The sequence below is a fragment of the Ascaphus truei genome, chromosome 9, assembly GCF_040206685.1.
Source record: "Ascaphus truei isolate aAscTru1 chromosome 9, aAscTru1.hap1, whole genome shotgun sequence".
In the NCBI taxonomy this organism is placed as follows: Eukaryota; Metazoa; Chordata; class Amphibia; order Anura; family Ascaphidae; genus Ascaphus; species Ascaphus truei.
The window spans coordinates 55,017,018-55,039,165 of NC_134491.1; the positions used below are offsets into that span (position 1 = coordinate 55,017,018).

The window sequence follows — 22,148 nt, forward strand, 5'->3', positions numbered from 1 at the left end:
GGTAGCCAACTCTGGTCCTCAAGTGCTACGACCAGGTCAGCTTTTTAGGACTGAGTCACTGATTGACCTACCTGTGCTTAAGTAGTGATATCCTGAAAACCTGACCTGCTGCTGCCTCGAGAACTGGAGTTAGCTACCCCTGATCTAAAACAAAATCAATGACTTCCTTCACCTTCCAACACATTTGACAAGAAACAGTATTTTTCCTCATAAAATATCTATTTAAAAAAAAAATGTTTTCACTTTAAAATCAATACTACGATTTAAACAAGGTGTTCTGATTGTGGGTGTGTGGGATCCAAAATGGAATGTAATGTCAATAAAAAATACACAGACGGTTGACACGTAAAATAATTTATTAAAGGTAGCAGTCTGCATTTTACAAAGCCCGGCTGCAGCTGAAACAAAAAATATAAGCACTTTTGTACTGTATCTGCCAAACATGTCAATATATACACCCTCAATGCAATATTTAGGATCATTGCGCTCATGTATAACGCTTAACTGTTTATTAATGATTTTCCTAAAAATGTTATTTCCTACACCATTAAAAATATTAAAGGTTATAGACATTCTGTTCTTAAGCGGTTGTTGATTCTGCTCCGATTATTAATCAAGTTCTGTCCAAAAAGATGGCATGAAAATGGGTTTATTCTGAGCGGAGACATTACATTTCTGAATGACAGCGTTTAATACAAATGTATAAGCATACCTAGTGAACGCACCTTTGATCCTTAGGCCATGTTCATAGTCCGCGCGTGGAGCGCAAACCAAATGCCGTGCCTCAGTGAGGACGGCCATAGAGCGCACGACTGCGCACAAAAGGAGTGGCCGATTTTTCGCGAGCCAACATTTTTTGATTTTGGCGCGCGACGGCCAGGTCACGTGAGCGGTTCAGCCAATGAAGGTGAACAGCTCACGTGATGTCACGGCCCCAGGTCGCACACGTCATAGGAATCCTACAGGCCACGGAACGGTTCTCCTACAGACGCGCGTTCTTACTATATCCAAGGCCTTAGATTTGTTACGAAGATACCACGTGCCCTGTATGAGATCTGCAGTGGAAATATTTGGAAATGAACAAAAAAAAGCAGAAGTTTTTTTTTTTTTAAATGCAGATTCCCTTGTTATCTTACATTTCTAGAAAATACAGATCTGCAAGGTACTGTAAATGTATAGAATACTGATCGCTGAGGGATTCTAACTCCTGGCCAAGTAAAAATATATGTTATAAAATATATATATACACAGACTGTATAAACAGATTAATGTTAAAATTAACGCAGATACGTTGTATGTATGTTTACTTCTCAAAGCTCTTTATGGCATTATATTACTTGAGTTGTGTTGCAAATTGTTGTTATAACTAGCAGAGACTATACAGTGAGCTGAAGCAGAGACACCAAGATGAGTGGACGTTTTTGCCAATCGTTCATTTCTTGTTTATCTTCTTTGTTCTGAAACCTATAGAAGAAATTAGAGACAATAATGACACGTTAATGACCTTTCAGTCATCTTTCAGAGAGGATAAACATTATCCTCTCCGCCTAATCTGTCTTGCCCACACTTTGAACATTTGGAATACAATTACTTTCAAATTCTGTTTGAACGGTTGGTGCCAAATGTAATATACTATGAGGTTATATTATCTTTATTGTGACTCTTATCAAATGTAGAGATGTTCAGTATCAAGGCAATTTGGGAGAAAAACCTGGGCATTATCACCCCACACTTCCGCATCAAAGTATCTCTAGATTTCTCCATCCAATAACATTAGTAAAGCCCTAATATATAGTAAAGTAACTACGGAGAGAGGAATACTGTAGGTAGTATGATGTCATTTATTGGACCAACCGATATTTGACGAGTTGCATGCATTTGAACCTCACAGGGTGAGGGTTCTTCATCAGGTATGCAAGGTGCGAAAGCTTGTAACTCATCATCAACTAACTGTCCAATAAAAGCCATACTTGAATGGCAGCTACTCCAGGATTTTGGGGTACGATAGGATCGTGGCTTAATGGATCCCAGTCTAAAGCTACACTACTAAATCTCTGCCCATTTTACAGTCTGGAAACATGGAACATTTTTAGAATGAACCACCTTAATCTAGGGACGAGTGGAATTTCAATGGACCAATTGAAGGTCTCTCTTTATCAGAGAATCCAATTCATCACTCTAAGGCCGAGTCCATAGAAGGACAGGCCGCGCTGAGCCGTGCAGACGCTCCGCGCTGAGCCCCTGCATCCTCAATGAGGATGCCTTGAGAGGGGGCTCACGCGAGCGTCCGCAGGCGTGCGGAGACTTTGGAATTTTCAGCCGACAGCCAAGCTGTTTTTCAGCGCGCTGTCGGCTGAAAACATCCAATCTGCCTGAAGCAGCGTCAACGTCACGGCGCCGTGATGTCATCGCCGTGACGTTGACATCAGTGCGTCGCGGGCGATTGGCCCAGCGACGTCACTCCCTGCCTCCAACCACCTACCCCCCCGGCTCCCTTCGCGCATGCTGGCTCGCCTGCAAGTCCATGGAATCGCGCTGACTTAAGCAGGCGAGCCTCAGCGCGCCTCCGCTCTCCTGAAGCCTCTATGGCCCCGGCCTAAGGCGTGGAATATAGTGTCATCTATTATAATTGGGTGGGTTAGCCAGATGTTTCTATACTAGGGGCGCGCACGCACAGCCATGAGCGGTGGCGTGGCAGACCAGGGAAAATACAATAAAATTGTATTTTCGCGCTGCTGCCACGAACCAATCACAGCGTGGCCTAAAGCTGTGACAGAGTCACGCCCCCTAAACGCGTGCGTCACCGCTTGCACCCCAACAACTAAACGTGCATGCCGCCCGCATGCACAGCAGTGAGGACTATAAAACAAGCCCTTTGAGGGCTTCACACTACAGTATTTGAAAAGGAAACATTCGGCAGGTCCAGGCCCTGGGAATGTTTACCATGTCCTCTCCCAACGCGTTCTTCGCTTTTAGCTTGATCAGCAGGTCGTTTTTCCCCCCTTTCATTGATAAAAACATCGTTTAGAAATGGGGTCTTTGGAAAAGAGATTACTAAGGAAACACATGTACTTTCGCCAATGAGCTGCCACTGGGTCTATGTCATCTTTATAACCACTAGGAACCCAGTTCTGTCCAGTGCCTTATACAAAAAACAAACCAAAAAAAGCGACCTTTTCCCACATTTCTTCATATTACTTTCCATACAATGATTGTCACCTAAAAGCAAAAAATGTAGCAGAAATATCAGTATAGTGCAGTAATATACAATGCACATCTCGAATCGGTAGTCAAAACAACCCAATGTTCTTGTAGCTAAACACAGAATAATAAACAAGTTATCACATAAAAAATATTTTGACTGATTTAAAAAACAAGTAAACCTGCAATGTTTACATTTTAGAAACCCCAATTTGCTCCTTTCAAACAATGGAGGTTAGCAAAGCATCATCGGAGTAACCACTGTTGCAATGCAAGGAATAGCAGGATTAGAGGATTCAAATTCACTACACAAAAAGTTGTTTAAAAAATAAATAAATTATATATATATATATATATATATATATATATATATATATATATATATATATATATATATATATATTTATATTTTACACTTGCATTATAATATCTATAATTTGCCCACTGTGAGTTTTCCTGGAATAGATTTCTCAGTAGAATTAACAAACGGTGGCTATTTAGTGGGTGACTGTTCAGGATATAATGTCAATTTAATGTCAGTTCAACAGAATAAAATACTGAAGAATGTTTTGAGTAACCAACTGCTTTCTCGGATTTTACACATTACAATGCAATGTATCATTGGCACTTTGGTATACCAGGGGTTAATTATGTACTGCTGAAAGGTCAGTAACATCTAAAAGATGGAGTGAGATGAACATCAATATCATTAGTGTCTGTGTGACAAAAACATTTAAAGCTGCAGCAGAACTAGGGGGAAAAAAGGTGACAAACATACATTAGTAAATGTTACCATAAATCGAATCAATTTAGCTTTACAGGTAAGCAGTCTTCATTTGAGGCGAAAGAGAGATTTTGGGTGTTACCAATTTATAAGCCAAGATTTTGTTGAAATTAACGGACAGGCATACACGCGGAAGCTGTGCATTCACAGACAACATTAGTCTAAGACAGTAATCAACGTAATTAAGCTGTCATTTAGTAGGCAGGATGATTCTTGAGTGGCAGTTAGTTGACATAAATCCAGGTATATTTACCTCACTGTACCACACAACCTTTTGTTTTTTGATCACCAGTATCAATTCCAACCACTGTTTTTGAAGAGAGAAAACTTGAATATAACGGAATTCTGCTCTAAGCACAATTATTGTATATGGAAAATGGTGCAAAACAGATGAGATGTTACTGCTGTCGTATAATTGCAGAAATGTCCCGAGGGTAACACATACAGTAGATACAGCGCTGACCCTGGCTCGAGGTCCAGATAACCAGGATAGAACGTTTAAAACCAAAAGGAAAATCATTGACAATGGAACATTTATCTAACGGGTATAAAGTATATATCATGACAATGTTTCAAATGTACATTTATATGAAGCACTTTATTACATGTTACTTATACCTAATTAAACACACAGCATGTTATCCTTCTGAGGTGGATAAATAAGTTAGCCAACCTTGGTTTGGATTTGACATGTAAAGGACACATTTTCACAGCTGTCTTTTGAGACAGTAATCTCTGCAGCCTACATTCTGTATTATTGTGCAGTTATATATATTACCAAGATTATCCAGGCTTCTAGCTTTGTTAAACGGTTTAGATTGTGCCATGTTCTGTACGCCAGACTTGAAACAAATGAGATCTTTGCATAAATGGGGCTATTTATACAGATGCCAGGCTTGAAAATAATTACATTTGAATTCTAGGATAATGGCATTTTGAAAAGGAATGTGTGAATGGCAACATTACAAATGTGATTTATTAATAACATAACGTACTCTCGCTAATGGGCATTTCTCAATGACAAAAGTTCATAAAATGAACCATACTGACAGTGTTTGCTCCAACATGAAGCATTAAAGAGGTGAAGTGCATACTTATCCTGTTGGACAATAATGCATGGTGAGGTGTATCATCATACATCGGTAATGTAGTAAGAGGAAATACATGCCAATGTAAAAATAATTACCTTCTCCACTTTTGGAGTGCCTTTTTTTCTTTTTATGTTTCAATGAGCCCCTTTTCTCTTTTGGATCCGCAGATGTTTGGAGAGGGGCAGAGCCTGAAGAATCAGTCAGAGGTTCTCCATTCAGCACATTTTCTGCAGCTGGTGAAGCATCTTCATGGAATACATTTCCCGGAGCATCTTCATGGAATACATTTCCCGGAGCATCTTCATGGAATACATTTCCCGGAGCATCTTCATGGAATACATTTCCCGGAGCATCTTCATGGAATACATTTCCAGGAGCTGGTGGAGCATCTCCACTAACCACTTCAGTATCTATTGTCTGTGGTCGGGCTTGATTTTCATTGGAGTCACGGTGGTTCTGAGTTACCACATCAGTCTTGGCAGCACTTTGTGAACACGACAAATTGTTTTCTTTCTTGCTGTCCAAGATATTGTTAGTCTTTAGGTTGTCAGAGTCACCCGAATGCTCCTGGTTAGACATGGTGGCTGATGTACTTACTTTTTCTATATTCTTACCATCTACGGTGTATGTGGTTGCCTCTAGGATAACAGGTGTAACGTATGCTGGCTTCTGGTCAGTGTCTCCAGACAGATCAACCCAATCCTTTTCACTTGGGTGGGACTCAGAAGTACGTTCTTCCACATCTGCATTACAAACTGCTTTTACTACTGGTAGGGGCTCCACACTACCCTTGTGAACATCTGGAGGAGAAGCATCCGAACTAGCTTTTGAATTAGTGGCGGAATTGTCAATTATACAAGCCACATTTTTTGAGTCTTCTTCCACCGACTGTACAGGTTTTCCTTTATAAAACAGGATCAGATACCACATTTAGAGTACGGTTGTTCATATCAAATGCAGCATGAACTCTCACACACAAAAAACAGCATGGGGAGGGGAAGAGGGGTCCCGAGCGGAACCACACTATTTTCAGCTCAGAGGCCCCTGGTTCCAGAGATACAAATCAGTGAAGTTAGTGGGATTAAAATCTCCCTTCAGGGGAAAAATAGCTGCCCAACAGGTTGTCCATTTAAATGCCCTTCAAAACCAAAAAGTAATACTGGTATCTCCTCGGTAACCAGGGGGGAAGGGGGCGGGAAGAGGCGAGACGTGGCTGAAAATAGTGTGAATAGTGTGGTTCAGGTCTAGAGAGTCATCCCCCAGTTCCCATGCCGTTAAAGAAAGGAGGGTTAATTAGGGAGGACAGCTGTTATCTATCGAGGGTGTAGTAGACACTTTGTGCTTTGTGCTCGGCAATCTACTTTAGAAGCGGAATCCCGTTTTGCGTCATGAAAAATATAGATTTATTTCTGACATGCAGCTGTCTCCACCAGGACTTCAACACCAATACTTGTTATTTAAAAAAAAAAAAAATAATTAAAAAAACCCCCACAAAACAAGAAACACACCCCCCCACACACACGCACACGCACACGCACACGCACACGCACACGCACACGCACAACCCACCATGGAGGACACGCCAATTAGCAAAAAACAAAGAGTTTTATTCCTTAGCTTCCATAGGAGATTTTCTTCCTTTTTTAAATAAATTAAACAAAATGGTTTGTAGATCCATCATTTCAGGCTTCTAACAATAACTTGGCGGGATTGGGCGTACACATTGATCAGGATTGCTGTACGTTTAATGCAAACATGAATAGCATCTGCAGTTGGCCAACCACACAATCCTACAATCCTACTTTCTGGTTATGATTTGTCCGGTCACGTTTCACATTTTTATGTTAAATATTCTGGCGCATCAGTGTTAACAGAAACGAATACGTCTTATTGTACCGGTTGTTGCAGAGTCAAAGGCTCATCATTAAATAAATGCGCTTTTTTGCAATAATAATAATAAAAAAAAAAGGTTAGAACCCATGCACATAATTACTGTAGCACATGCACATTGCATTATCTACAGCAGGAGTGGCCAACTCCAGTCCTCAAGGGCCACCAACAGATCAGGTTCACACGATATCCCTGCTTCAGCACAGGTGGCTCAATCAGTGGCTCCATCATTATGATCCCGAAAACCTGACCTGTTGGTGGCCCTCGAGTGCTGGAATTGGCCACTCCGGATCTACAGTATTAGCGTAGAAAAATACAAAGCAGCCAAAAGGAAACACACAGCAGAAAAATGCGCATGCGGGTTACCAAGCAAACAGTCCAGTTGAAGTTTAGGTAAAGCCTCTATTCCTTTTTCACAATAGCACTTGGAAGCTGCATTCGGATGGCAGAGGAATACACGGCGGTTCTCTTACCAAAATCTTTTACATTTTTACTAGTTACTTCAGTGCTCGAGTTCTTTGGACCAGCCTCAGCCTCGCTCTTCGCCTTGGCGGTTTTCCGCAGCTGGAAGCCTTTCTTGATATCCGCCAGCAAGGCGTCAATAACACAAACTTCTTCCACCTTCACGGCTCCTTTCCGAACTGAACCAAAAGGGTAAAAATGCAGTGTGAGCCATTACATTATAATATAGGATATATCCCAAGTAAAATAGCCATGTCAACTGAATGCTCATTGGCAAATCAATAATTGATACTGCACTTAAATAAATACGCCCCCTTCTCATTGTATGGGAAATTCCTCTGAAGAAAAAAAAATATTCTGATTGAACACATTGTAACCTGTACAGTATATCCTTATTCTACACCGAACAGAATGTATTTAGCTAGTACAACTCAACCCCGTTATAACGCGATCCATTACAACGCGAATCCGCTTATAACGCGATGCATGCGTGGCTCCCAATATTCGTATTTATGAATACTTTACAACATGATTATTGGTATCTTAAATACTTTATTGTACAATGCATAAAATTGTACATTATTTCAAACGCGACCCGCTTATAACTCGATGTGATTCTTTGGACCCCAAGCACAGCGGAATAAGGGGGTTGAGCTGTTCTAGGTTTTATAAAACATTGGAGGGTCAGCCCTAACACCCCTGCAATCTAAACAAATAGGTCTTCATCAGAATTAGTGTGGGTTACTTTATCCCATCATAATACTATACTATGTATGATATATACCTATTTTTAGACTTCATAAAATGTCACTAGGAACACTTCCATTCTACACTGAATTTGAGCCCTGCGAGAGAAAATAGAAATGGCCTAACAGTGCAACTTACTTATTTTCCCATTCTCGCCCTTTTGTCTCTTTGCCTCTTCCTCTTCGATCTGTTTTTTTCTTTTTTCAGCCTTGACAGCCTGCTCTTTCCGGTCTTTATTTTCCTATATGGAGAGAGAGAGGGTGAGATAATTTTTTTCCCCCTCATAATCTACGCACATTATAGGAAGTGAATACAATAGCATTAAAAGGAAAGCATGTAATTTAGGTAAATTTACAGTGGAGGATTCAGTATTGAGAGGAGCACAGTTGGTCATTATGAAAAGGAGGGCTCATGCAGTGTCATATCCAAGGAATATATGTATAACTAAATAAATCGGAAAAGTTTGTAGTGAGACAAAATAGTGTATCCTGGTATTCTTTATTTATTTTCAATGTACAGCTCAACCCCCTTATAACGCTGTACTTGGGGTCCAAAGAATCACATTGTGTTATAAGCAGATCGCGTAAGAAATAATGTACAATTGTATGCATTGTACAATAAAGTATTTAAGATACCAATAATCGTGTTGTAAAGTATTCATAAATACGAAAATTGGAAGCCGCACTTGCATCGCGTTATAAGCGGATTCGCGTTGTAACGGGGTTGAGCTGTATTAATTTACTGGTATTCACCATGTTTTAATAAAGCACCATATTTTTGTAAATCCCTTTCCCAGTTTTTAAACTTCGGTTTCCAACTAGTTTGTTGTAAAACGTGCAATCAAATGCTCATCTGCATGTCTTAGGCAGGTCTGCAACCCCGCCTTTCCCCATCATCACCCAGCATACAGCACTTCCACTGCAGCAAGGGATTCTGGGAAATGACATGCAAATTATATACACACATATATACACACACACACACACACACACACACACACACACACACACACACACACACACACACACTATAGGGTTGCCAGGTGTCCCATATTGACCGGACTGTCCTCTATTTGGACATTGTTCAGTAAAAATTAGTAAAAATTAGATTACATTTAGAGGCAAATACTGGACATGTATGTGTCCGGTATTTACCTCTCTGGACATAGTGACCTGACCGGCTTGGGGGGCCGTGGGATTTCCCCAAGCTGGGAGAGAGCAGGGCCGCTGCTAGGGGGCTGGGGAGCTGTCTCCACCCTGGTTGGGTGCATTTTCCAGCAGCAGCCAATCAAGAGGTGGTGTCAGGAGCCTGGGGGCGGGACCAAAAAGGAGGAAGAAACAGTTGAGAGAGGTGAGGGGGGTGGTGTGTGTGTGTGTGTGTGTTTCACCATTATTGCTAGTATTTTTGGAAAATTCACCTGGCAAACCTAAGGCTTGGTCCCCAGTGCCACAGCTTCGTGTGCGATGGCATTGGCGCCGCACACAAGGTACAGCCTTCTATGGGGCACGCCCCAGTCGGCGTGTGTGCGCATGCACAAGCCGCAATGCATGACTGCCTTGGCCAAAAGACAAGATTTTTATCTTTTGGTGCAGCGGCCGAGCATTGGCCACGTCACGGTGGCAGTTCAGCCAATGAGGGCGAACCAGCCGCGTGACATCATGGCCACGCCCCTAACATGCCCCACACCTATCGTGATCTCCTGCAGCTCAACCCCAGACCGCGGCTTTTACCCGTGCACAAGCCGCCAGGCGAACGTGCAGCAGTGAACATTGGGGCTGTAGCCTAACACACAGTCATAGAACAGGGTATCACTTTCATGGTTGTAGGTCTTTAATCGAGGTTGCATACAGGAATCCATAGTAAACAAAGGCAAGGACAGACACTCCAGTCAAAGAAGTGATTGGCCGAAACCTTGAGGTAATAAATATCACTTCTTTGGACTGCCTGTCCTTTCCTTCATTTAATATATACACTTTTGTGAAGAGGAACAACGCAATTCTGAAATCTAATTTGCAATAAACTCTCCCACAGCCTTCTTCTTGATAGTCCATTGAAAGCGTGCAGGTGGTGAATTATCCCCAAACTCTGATTTTTAATGGAACCTCAGTAATTTATCCATGTCCGGAACACATGGCAACATAACTGAAAGTTGCTAAATAAATACTGTACAGCCAGCAAATTGAAATAAGGATATCAATAGTTGAGCACTGAACTAGTTAATTAAATCTGTCATACTGCTAGCACTTATCTTTAAATTGTTCATAAAAGTTACAAACCTTCTTTGCTTTGAGAAAGCAATCCCGGAATGTTTTCATCGTGCTAAAGGTATCTTCTAATGACAGTTTAGTCGCATCTTCACATAGGTAGTCTGCCAGTTTCTTCTTCTTTTGCTCAATGGTTTCAAGTTCTTGATCCAGTTCTTTTAATCCATCAATGCAGTCCTGGCAAAGGAATACAAGTGATGAAAAAGCTGATAAACCTGTAATGTAACCAAGTGAAGCTCAACACACTATTACCTTCAAATATTGTTAGAACAATGAGCCTCATTTTAATCAGCACCAGTGTACCTCTGATTTGATAAACCAGTGTGGATACATTACAGCTGGAAGAAAATTTGGATAAAGAGCTTTTTCACATTAAATTGAACCTGAAATATGTTAAGTAACATACTATTAATATGTGGAACAGCTGAATGATTTTTAATTATTTTTAATTATTTATTGTACTCAAAATGACACACACACACACACACACACACACACACACACACACACACACACACACACACACACACACACAAACACACACACACACACACACACACACACCTTAACAAGGTCCCAATTTAAACATTATCCAATCCTTTCCCATACTGCAAAAGAATGTAGAAAGTATCCTTCTGAAGGTTGGCGCCCAGTTACACTAACCTGAATAGGTTTGTTATATTGCTCCTTCATATCATTCGCTGATGAGAAGATTTTACTCTGGATCTCTTTTAATTTTTTTAGATTGCCACTGGTTTCTGAGAATATATTTTCAATATTAATGCTGAAAGAGAAAACAGAGATTCTAATGAAAATGTGGGGAAAGAACCATTACTCTTTAAAAATGTTTTTTTACTAGGTTTGAAGCAAGGGGTCTCGTAATGAACCGCATGGATTTCAGCGCCAGATAACCCACTGCTCCCTGAGATACCTGCCTCGGGAGCAGCTGCCAGTAGCAGCTCCGATTGGGCACCCAATATGGGGGTTTAAAGGTCCTGCCGGCCAATAGGAAGCCATGTCATAATCTCTTGGTCTTCCTATTGGCCCGCATGCAGCAAGACCTTAAACAAACATCACAGATGCTGGGGATTCTTTACATACGAGTATCTCGGTGAGTTGGGGGTCCCCGGAACGGAAATTAACACGGTTCAGCCCTGGAGACAACCTGCGCCCCACCTTGGTGCTTTAAAACTGGACCATTTTTTAAACAGCCTTAATCACAAATTTGGATAGAGACAGAGAGACAGAGAGAGACACAGAGAGAGACACAGAGAGAGAGAGAGAGAGAGAGAGAGAGAGAGAGAGAGAGAGAGAGAGAGAGAGAGAGAGAGAGACAGAGAGAGAGAGAGAGAGAGAGACAGAGAGACAGAGAGACAGAGAGACAGAGAGACAGAGAGACAGAGAGACAGACACACACACACACACACACACACACACACAGAGACACACACACACACACAGAGAGAGACACAGAGAGAGAGAGAGAGAGAGAGAGAGAGACAGAGAGAGAGAGAGACACAGAGAGAGAGAGAGACACACACAGAGAGAGAGAGAGACACACAGAGAGAGAGAGAGAGAGAGAGACACACAGAGAGAGAGAGAGAGACACAGAGAGAGAGACTGAGACCGAGACAGAGAGACACAGAGAGAGACAGACAGACAGAGAGACACTTGAATTAGTCATTACGCCAACACAGGCCATCTCCCTTTTCTGCTATGCAATAAAATGCACTGGGTTGATAAGCCACTAACCCATGTGACAGAGAGACAACCCTGGGATTTAAACCAGGTTCAGCCGCTTTGAAGGCAGTGATATTACCAGTGCACTTATACACGAAGGAGAACTACAAAACATCATTACTTTATTTCACCCATATCTGAACCAAGTGATCTGTTTGCAACGTAAAGAGGTTTACAAGACAAATAGTGTACAAAGAATATTTCCTACTGTATTGAAACAGTATTACAGTGCGTTTACGAAACGATTTCCATGTTGTACATATTAATAATTAAAATATTCTCTTACCCAGCTGCTGCAGACACTTTTTCAAGGTCATTTGGAAGTTGTTGAAGATCTGTATAGTTCCCTTCAATCTCCTGAAATGATATAACCGTTATAATGCGCGCTCTCGTGTTACTAGACTATTATTGCAAATATAGTGCAAAGTTAAAGTCACAATAAATACTGTATCTAAAATAAATTGTTTGTGTTTCAGAACCGAGGTAAAAAAAGATAAAGCAGACATTTTACTCCTTAAAACCTAACAATTGACATTTTCATTTTTAATTCAAAAAGGTTATTATTAAAAGTTATACTATAGTGTAGTAAATATGTTCTATGAAAAGCTGCTACTTTGTTTTAAAAGTCTAAGCTTTGCCACATTAATACACATAGGAGAAGTGGGCTGGAGGTCTTCCAGTGCTGAAGTTCAGGGGACCCCCTGCTTACAGAGATCGTTATGGCGGCCAAAACGCGCGGGACCCGCAGACCAATAGGAAGCTTGTCATCGGATGCAGCTTCATATTATTAGACCATAAAGGCGGCCATATTGATATTCTGAAAATAGCATGCTTCAGCACAAAGCATCTCCTGGTTACAATTATGTACAAAAGAAATAAAGAAATATTACATTTAGCTGGGATTGCTGCTTTAAATATATGATTTACTGCACATTTATTTAAAGAGTACAGTTATTACAACGTTAAACCACTGATACAAAGTGTCAATGCACACGTCCTCTGCAGTTTCTTTTGATCTAATATAAGAAGCCAATGATGCCCACATAGCCAGTTCCAGTCCTCAAGGGCCACCAACAGGTCAGGTTTTCTGGATATCCCTGCTTTAGCACAGCTGGCCCAATCAGTGGACAAGTCATAATGATTGGCCACCTGTGCTGAAGCAGGGATATCCTGAAAAACCTGACCAGTTGGTGGCCCTTGAGGACTGGAGTTGGCCTCCCATGCACTAATCCCATCGTACAGTGCAGTGTTACTACCTGTAACACAGGGCAGCTGCCATGCACCATACAGAAGTTACATGGCAAGACAATATTTTAACTCCTCAACGACAGACTTTGGAGCTACAGTATTTAAAGGAGTTCAGTAGTATTATACAGTGAACAATCTTCAGTTTAAGAAGTATGGAAGTATTGTTGGGCAAAGTAAAAACAATTATTTTGATGATTAGGAAGCTTTTTTTTTGTATAAAATTCTCATATAGGTATTATAAAACACTAAAACAAAAAGTGTGTGAGGTTACCTCTAGTATGTGGTGTAGCAAAGTGATGCGTGTTTGGTTGGCTTTCGTCTCCGTCAGTTTCAGTAAAGTGCTGATTTTAAACCCATCAGCATTTCCCGTGTGACTTCCCTGGAGGACAGAAGGGAACAAAACAAAACAACAAAAAAAACCTGTTAAGGCAGCAACACAGCTTTCAGATAACAGCTCATTATATTTCACCACCACGAGTTCTGGAAGAACATTGGGTTGTAGGCTTGGTCATCATGGAACTTAAAGAGTAGGGGAACAGACATCCTGCTGTGCAATGGTTTACCTACCAATTAGATTGTAAGCTCTTCGGAGCAGGGACTCCTTTTCCTAAAATGTTATTGTTATGTCTGAAGAACTTCTTCCCATTATGTGTTTTCTGTATTATTTGTTATTTATATGATTGTCACGTGTATTACTGCTGTGAAGCACTATGTACATTAATGGTGCTACAGTACTGTATATACAGTACAGTAAATAAAGACACACATACTATACATACATACATACCACCGGGGGTGTTATTAGGACACCATCTATCTATTGAAGATATTCCACCAGTGCAGACACAAAGGTGTATACCTGGTTTCCATGTTAATGTGTATAGACTTATATTTATATAGCGCCACCCATATACACAGCTCTTTACAACAGGAGGTAAATAATGTACAACCCATGGGAATAAGTGCCACAGGTAAATAGCAACAGGAGGCTAAAGGAGGCCCTGCCCCAAAATGCTTACATCAGGTAACCAAGCTCAGTCACATGGCACAATATAACAATTGTAGTCAGTGGTCAGGTGGGAATGAGAGGGAAGCCCTGCCAGCACAGAATAGTGTACATTGGGAATAATTGGATAGTTCGATAATCTTCTCATTCCAGCACTAAACACGTTCTGCGTGTTTCCTACAGGTACATTCTCTTAATACACTGTTCATGGTAATGTAAGAAACATACGTAGTTTAAGAAGTTTCCAACTTTCAGAACTAATTGGCAGAAGACGGGCAGTCTGTGGCTGGCAAGGATATCTGAAACAAGAAGAAAAAAAAATACAGCGCCTACTTAATGTTTCATTTAAAAGAGAATTTTTACTAGCACTTTATTTAATATCAATTGTAAACATGTTACATGAATGCTTTTATTGCAAAAAAATAAATAAAACCCAGAAAAGTAGAAAATAAAGTAAGATGTCCCTCTTACCATCACATGCAGTATTAACGATCTTTGCTTTTGGACTTAGTATATCCAGCATAAGAGCTGTCTCTTCACAAATCAGCATACATTCAATTCTAAGCTGGTAGCTGGCAACATAGTAGAAACTTCATGTTAAATATCTTGTGGATCTTTAGCAATATACAATGTTGTAGAATTATCAGCCAAGATAGGACCACTCTGTTGTGTTCCCATCTAATTAAATGTATACACAGGTAGGGCAGTGGTTTCCAACCTTTTGCTGGTTAAGGAACCCTATAATTATATAGTGACACTGAGGAACCCCAACCATCTCTAATAGTGTGTCTGAGATCAGATGCATTGTAAGGATCCCCAACCCTCTCTAATAGCACGTCTGATATCAGATGCATTGTAAGGAACCCCAACCCTCTCTAATAGCGCGTCTCATATCAGATGCATTGTAAGGAACCCCAACCCTCTCTAATAGCGCGTCTGAGATCAGATGCATTGTAAGGAACCCCAACCCTCTCTAATAGCGCGTCTCATATCAGATGCATTGTAAGGAAACCCCAACCCTCACTAATAGCGCGTCTGAGATCAGATGCATTGTAAGGAACCCCAACCCTCTCTAATAGCGCGTCTGAGATCAGATGCATTGTAAATTCTTCTGTATTTGGTACAATTTTCAAATGACCTGAAAATTGCACAGAACCCTTTAGGGAGGCCCGGGGAACCCGGGTTGAAAAACGCTAAGCTAGGCTATAATTAGCTTGGTACTGGCCTGCGGGGAAGGCGTTACATAGACTGAAACATCAAGCAAAATTTGAAAAATACGATACAAGAGAAATATGATGATTCCAATCACTCACCTAGGAACATCCAGAAGAAGAACGTAGAACTGGTCGGCATTTGATAATTTTGCTCTTTCATCTCGGTAGGATTTCATGTTTTCTATCTAAGAGACAAGTACATTTGGGCGTTTATAAAATCCCACCAACATTGAGCTGATAATGGACAGTGGGGAGTTGGGGAAAGAAACCCAAACTTAATGAAATTGCAAATAATAAATAAAACAGCATTTAATGACAAGCTTTATACTAGAGGAAAACATAAAAGCTCGTCCTTATAGACAGGGAGTCAAATGTATTAATGATAAGTAGAAGTACTAAGACTCAGATCTTCTGCAGGGTGCTATGGGAGTAAAGGTGTACTAAAGCTAAGCATCATTTTGTGGCTCTGGGCCTAATAGTTAACAGAATTAATAGGAGTTTCTTAATAAAATTGGTATCAAAAAATATTTCAGCATTAGGGATTTGGTACGGAATTCTCTTTACTTCATGTTTTTCTGGAAGTAGTTTGAGAAACTGTTTCAATATCTCGATGTCAAACGTAGAGCGGTCTCCTTTCTCAATCAGATCAATGATTTCCTTGCTGGGGCTGCAAAAGTAAGGAGCAGAAGTGACTGAGATGACCAAATACACCAACATACAAATCACAAAAAGGATGCATACACCCATATTCATGGTCCCAAGGTTCAACAAAGTATCCAACCGCTCCTCCTTCTCTTACCGTGCACTCTACAACTTGAACAATCTACTGGAGACTCTCACAGCCGCCTCCAGTCTAAGGCTAAGGCCCCGCTCCCAGAGTCAGCGCACCCGCACTGCAGACAGGCAGGGCGCTGACATACACAGACCGCGATATGCGGTCTGTAGGGAGCGGGAGCCGGAGCGGGAGGTGGGCGGGAGTGGGAGGCTTGAGCGGGAGTGGGAGGCTTGAGCGGGAGGGGGGGCGTCGCTTGAGTGGAGGGACCCGCTACTCTCCCCCCCCTCCCTCCCTCCACGGGCTTGGGCTGGCACTCATACACACACGCAGACACACACACACACACACACACACAGACAGAGGCAGGCACTCACGCACTCAGACACACACATACAAGCACGCACGCTGCTTTCACTCCACACTCCTCCCCGCTCCCCGAAGCCTCTCCTCCTCCCGAAGCCTCCCCTCCCCATTGGCTCACAGCACACCACGTGACGCGTCAACGCTAGGGATCACCATTCTCTTGTATCCCATAGCGGCTGACGCGCCACAGCGTGTAGTAAGCTGTGCAGCCAGGGGGGACCGGCTCCGCAGGATTCCCCTGCTGGTGGGGAACTCGCGTGTGGCCGCCCGCGCCACCGAGCGCAGCGGGACCGAGGTCTAATTCTTTCAAAACTAAAGCTGTCTCACAATTTAATCTGGTCTGTAACTGTTACATACGCCTATAAACATATATTATCTCTTACTGTGCATGCACTGTCTTGTATATAATGTATACCATGTTCACTTAATATAACTATGTATTTGTCATCATAACTCTGTGCACAGGACATACTTGAAAACGAGCAGTAACTCTCAATGTATTACTTCCTGGGAAAACATTTTATAAATAAATATTTTAAAATATACAGATTATTATGCATAACACACACACACACAAACTGAAAAAAGTTTACCGTCTAAATTGCTTCAAAAAGATGTTCAAATTGAGGTTTTTCTTGGCATCCAAAAATGTAATCTGATAAAAACAAAAACATTATTAAGAGCCATTCTCCAGCACAGAGAGAGTTTGTTCAGATTTCCAGTCAAAGTTAGATACCTCTTTTGGGGGCTTCATTGCTGGGGCAGATTCTGCTTTAACCTTTGCTTGTGGAAGACAAAATAGTTGTTCAATACTGGTGTAGTTGGGCTCTAAGGATTCCTCAGTGGTTACTGCAGCCCACATGGAATGGCTATCTGGAAAAAAGCCAAGTGTAAAACACAGAAACAAAAGAAACACGCTCGCTCTACCTAGAGGGTGCCAACCCGGATAATGGGCTTCCTTTAAAGTTTGCCAAAAAGATACAGTATTGTGGGACAGGGGAACGGGGAGTAGTGAAATATCCTTGTGTTGCATACCCGTGAGTATTGTTCATACTACAAACATAGCCAAAGGCCTAGTGAACTCTGAAAGCTAAGGGTCGGATTAATGAAAAAAGCACAAACACCTTGATGTATATATACTGCACCGACACACTTTATTCGAGCAAATACCCAGTATGTACCTGGCAGATACCTGGAATGCGCCGCTCCTCACCTCTGACAAGCCCCGTTGTGTTTGCCTTCCCAGCCTGGGTTCATGCCTGGCTGACGGGCGGCTGATCTGTTAAATGATAATGATTAGGATTTAATAGGCTGCAATGCTTCGCGTGTCTACCAGATGGCATAAATTCATGAATTGTTATGCAGTGTATATATATATATATATATACTGTGCAGTATTGCAGCCAGCGGGAATAAAATGCTTCAATCCCTGCCTGGAAAATAACCCAATGCACTCGGGCAGAAAACAGTCACAAACCTCAATACACCCGAATTCGTGGGACTAGCCGAGCTCGAATAAAGTGTGTCGCCAGTGTAGGGTGTTTGATGGATCGTCCAGGTATGTATAAAATAACCTTTAATACATCATGCGAAAAAAATACACTCAAATAGTTAAAAAATAAAAATAGAGGGGGGGAGGTAGGGGATGGGCGGCTTAGCACACACCCTACTGTTGGTGTATGTGAAGTCTCTTGTGTACCAAATTGTACTTAGTACATAACAGCCGGATAAATGTCCTTGGCCATTTTAATAGATTATATATATATATATATATATATATACACACACAGTGTTCGACAAACCTATACATTTGCTCGCCCCGGGCGAGTTGATTTAACCCCATGGCGAGTGATTTAACCCCATTGGCCCAAGCAGCACACGTTTGGTACTAATATATATATATATATATATATATATATATATATATATATATATATATATATATATATATATATATATATATATATATATATATATATATATATATATATATATATATATATATATATATATATATATATATATATATATACACACACACACACACACACACACACACACACACACACACACACACACACAGGCATACCCCGCATTAACTTACGCAATGGGACCGGAGCATGTATGTAAAGTGAAAATGTACTTAAAGTGAAGCACTACCTTTTCCCCACTTATCGATGCATGTGCAGTACTGCAATCATCATATACGTGCATAACTGATGTAAATAATGCGTTTGTAACAGGCTCTATAGTCTCCCCGCTTGCACACAGCTTCGGTACAGGTAGGGAGCCGGTATTGCTGTTCAGTACGTGCTGACATGCGCGAGCTGCCGTTTGCCTATTGGGCGACATGTACTTACTCGCGAGTGTACTTAAAGTGAGTGTACTTAAAGCGGGATATATATATATATATATATATATATATATATATATATATATACACACACACACACACACACACACACACAAATAACATTTATATATATATTTATATATATATATCTGCAGGCAATAAATTAGCCCTTAAGATAGGTATGTGTACCTAGGTTTTTGGTGTGCAAAACGAGGATATTTCACTACTCCCCATTCCCCCGTCCCACAATATTGTATCAATTGTAAAACAGCAGCAAGTAAAGGGCTTTCTTCCATAACCACATACAAGAACACAAATGGAACTAACAGTTTCAAAAATAGTGTGGAAGCTCCTGAAAATCCACTGGAGTTAAAATGTGCGCGCACACACACACAAAATATATATCTATCTAGCACGAGAGTCGATGTTTGTTTTTACACCAGGGAATACTATTGTGTTTATAAACTCGCTAACCCAGGCTTGTGGAATTCTGTGCATGAGTAAAAAGAGTATAAGTTGTTTCTGTGAATACAATTCCGTAATGGAAGATTTTACCTTTTGAACAGTTACTGTATTTAATTCCCCCACCCCCCACCCCTCAAAAAAAGAAAAACTTCTAAAAACATACACTACAAAATTACATAGGATATAGGAAAAAATAACCTTTAAAAAAAAAAAAAAAAAATTAAAAGTTTAAATACATACTATACTAGTTTTTATGTTCCCTGCTGGGGTTCTGAGAAACAGGAAGAAACTTGTTAATGCCCAAGGATGGAACATGTAAAAAAAATAACTTGAAGGTAAGATAGTACTGATAGTTCATTCATGGGGCCTCATGCAGAGAGCATAGAATTTTCAAATTGGCGAATTTCAGAAAAAGTAGCTTTTTTGGAGAGTTTTATTCTCCATATGCAGAAAAGTGCGAATTCTGCTATGTTTAACATGGATGCGTGTGGCGAGTTTGAATGGAACAGATGCGCGCTTCAGAAATGTAAAAAAAAAAAATCGCGGCTTTTTTTCCCCCTTTGCTATAGGCGGCGAGCGCCATCTTATTGCCAATATTTCCTGGCGCGGCTAAAATGAGAAAAACGCGCCATTTCCCTGGCGCGAACAGCCGCTACATGCCGTTCGTACCTCTCTGCATTCGGAATGGCGAGATCGAGGTTCTCGCCAGCCGCAAGGCGAGTTTTAGCAATAAAAAAAACAAAATGGCGCGTTTTTCGAAACTCGCCATTTTATGCCGGTTTCTGCGCGAAATTGTACAAAAAATGGCGAATTTTGAAATAACGATGCTCTCTGCATGAGGCCCTTAGAGTTCAAGTCACGTTTTAAGATTAGGTTTGGGCTACAAGGTGCCAAGCATGCATACAAGGAATCCATATTCAGCAACGTAATCCGTTGCATTGGATCTTGAGTAGTGTAGTCACACAATTTTAATAGGCCAACAAGGGAGGTCTACACACACGTAAATATTTCTACAGAGTTCTCATAAACAGACTGATAACACATTTCTGTTACACAACGTCTATTCATTTCAATATATAAATTGGAGAGAAAATAGTGTTAGGAGTCAAAGTTGAAAAGTTGAGCATCTTATATGAGCAGCAAAATTAGACCATATATTTGGGAAAACAAAATGTGACAGTCATGAGATGAATACAAGTGGAGGTTATGAGGGAGCTTACAATGGATCTGTACATTCCTATGACATACCTTTGAGGACACTGAGGGGAAGTTTCTGCCAGTTAAGTTTCTTCATTTTTAATGATGGTTTATTAACTCTGTAGCAAGCTTTTCTTGAAGAACCCAAGGAATAGTCAACATGAGCAACCACAACTTCATCCGTGAAGGTTCCTGGTGGAGGTGGAGGCAGCCTGCTCATGCCAGGCATGGGGGGAGGAGGGGGAGGCCGCCCACCCATGCCAGGCAGAGGGGGAGGTGGGGGAGGCAGACCACCCATGCCAGGCAGAGGGGGAGGAGGGGGAGGCAGCCCACCCATGCCAGGCAGAGGGGGAGGAGGGGGAGGCAGCCCACCCATGCCAGGCAGAGGGGGAGGAGGGGGAGGCAGCCCACCCATGCCAGGCAAGGGGGGAGGAGGGGGAGGCAGCCCACCTATGCCAGGCAGAAGGGGAGGTGGGGGAGGCAGCCCACCCATGCCAGGCAGAGGGGGAGGTGGGGGAGGCAGCCCACCCATGCCAGGCAGAGGGGGAGGTGGGGGAGGCATCCCACCCATGCCAGGCAGAGGGGGAGGAGGGGGAGGTGGCCCACCCATGCTGGGAAGAGGGGGAGGAGGGGGAGGTGGCCCAGTGCCCATACAAGGCAGTGGAGAAGGAGAGAGAGTAAGTGGCAGTCCACTGAGCATTCTGGGCAGCAGAGGGGGTGAGGAAGGTGGTGACCCACCCTCCATGCTATGAAGAAGGGGAAGAGAAGGTGGTCTTGCAGATACAGCAGCACACACTGGTAACTGCTGAGAGTCTGTTGGTGTTCCGGTACCCGGTGATTGGGTTTTGAAGGTTTCTTTCTGAAAGTCAACCTTGGGTTTGTCCGTTTGACTGCTTTTATTTAATTTCTCAATACATCTGTCGTCCATTGTTTTCGGTTTGCTTGAATGTCTCTTTGAAGCTGAGAGTCTATCCATGACTTCCTCGAGATTATTATCTTGGCCTAGAACACAAATACATTGTAACATTCACGGTAGACACAACTAACATACATTACATGCAAAGGGTCACATACATACAGTACATGTATATACACATATATATATATATATATATATATATACACATATATATACACACACACACACACACACATACATATATATATATACACATATACACATATACATTATATATATATACATACACACACACACATACTATACAATGGGGGAAAAAAAAAGTCAAACCATAAAATATACTGATGGCAAATTGTTAAAAAAAAAAGGGGGCGGGGGGGGATCTAGCGAGCTGCATTTAGCCCACGTCAAAGTCACTACTTGGGATGC

At 41.6% G+C, this 22,148-nt stretch overlaps 1 protein-coding gene across 2 annotated transcripts in view; it reads right to left on the reverse strand.

The window, feature by feature from the left end:
- Nucleotides 1-338: 338 nt before the first annotated feature.
- The window catches only part of INF2 (inverted formin 2), a 43,371-nt gene continuing 21,561 nt past the window's right edge, over nt 339-22,148 (reverse strand). Inside the window, exons 9-24 of one of the 2 annotated variants that reach the window (XM_075614940.1) lie at nt 20,852-21,802; nt 17,522-17,658; nt 17,379-17,440; nt 16,212-16,314; nt 15,747-15,832; nt 14,905-15,005; nt 14,662-14,732; nt 13,699-13,806; nt 12,466-12,536; nt 11,103-11,223; nt 10,452-10,616; nt 8,314-8,416; nt 7,440-7,607; nt 5,172-5,978; nt 4,239-4,292; nt 339-1,464 (exon numbers count right to left, since the gene is read on the reverse strand). In XM_075614940.1, the coding sequence (XP_075471055.1) occupies nt 4,240-4,292; nt 5,172-5,978; nt 7,440-7,607; nt 8,314-8,416; nt 10,452-10,616; nt 11,103-11,223; nt 12,466-12,536; nt 13,699-13,806; nt 14,662-14,732; nt 14,905-15,005; nt 15,747-15,832; nt 16,212-16,314; nt 17,379-17,440; nt 17,522-17,658; nt 20,852-21,802 (3,107 nt within the window). In that variant the 3' untranslated portion in view covers nt 339-1,464; nt 4,239. The remainder of the gene's footprint in view (nt 1,465-4,238; nt 4,293-5,171; nt 5,979-7,439; nt 7,608-8,313; nt 8,417-10,451; nt 10,617-11,102; nt 11,224-12,465; nt 12,537-13,698; nt 13,807-14,661; nt 14,733-14,904; nt 15,006-15,746; nt 15,833-16,211; nt 16,315-17,378; nt 17,441-17,521; nt 17,659-20,851; nt 21,803-22,148) is intronic. The other variant, XM_075614941.1, reaches the window with a different exon arrangement.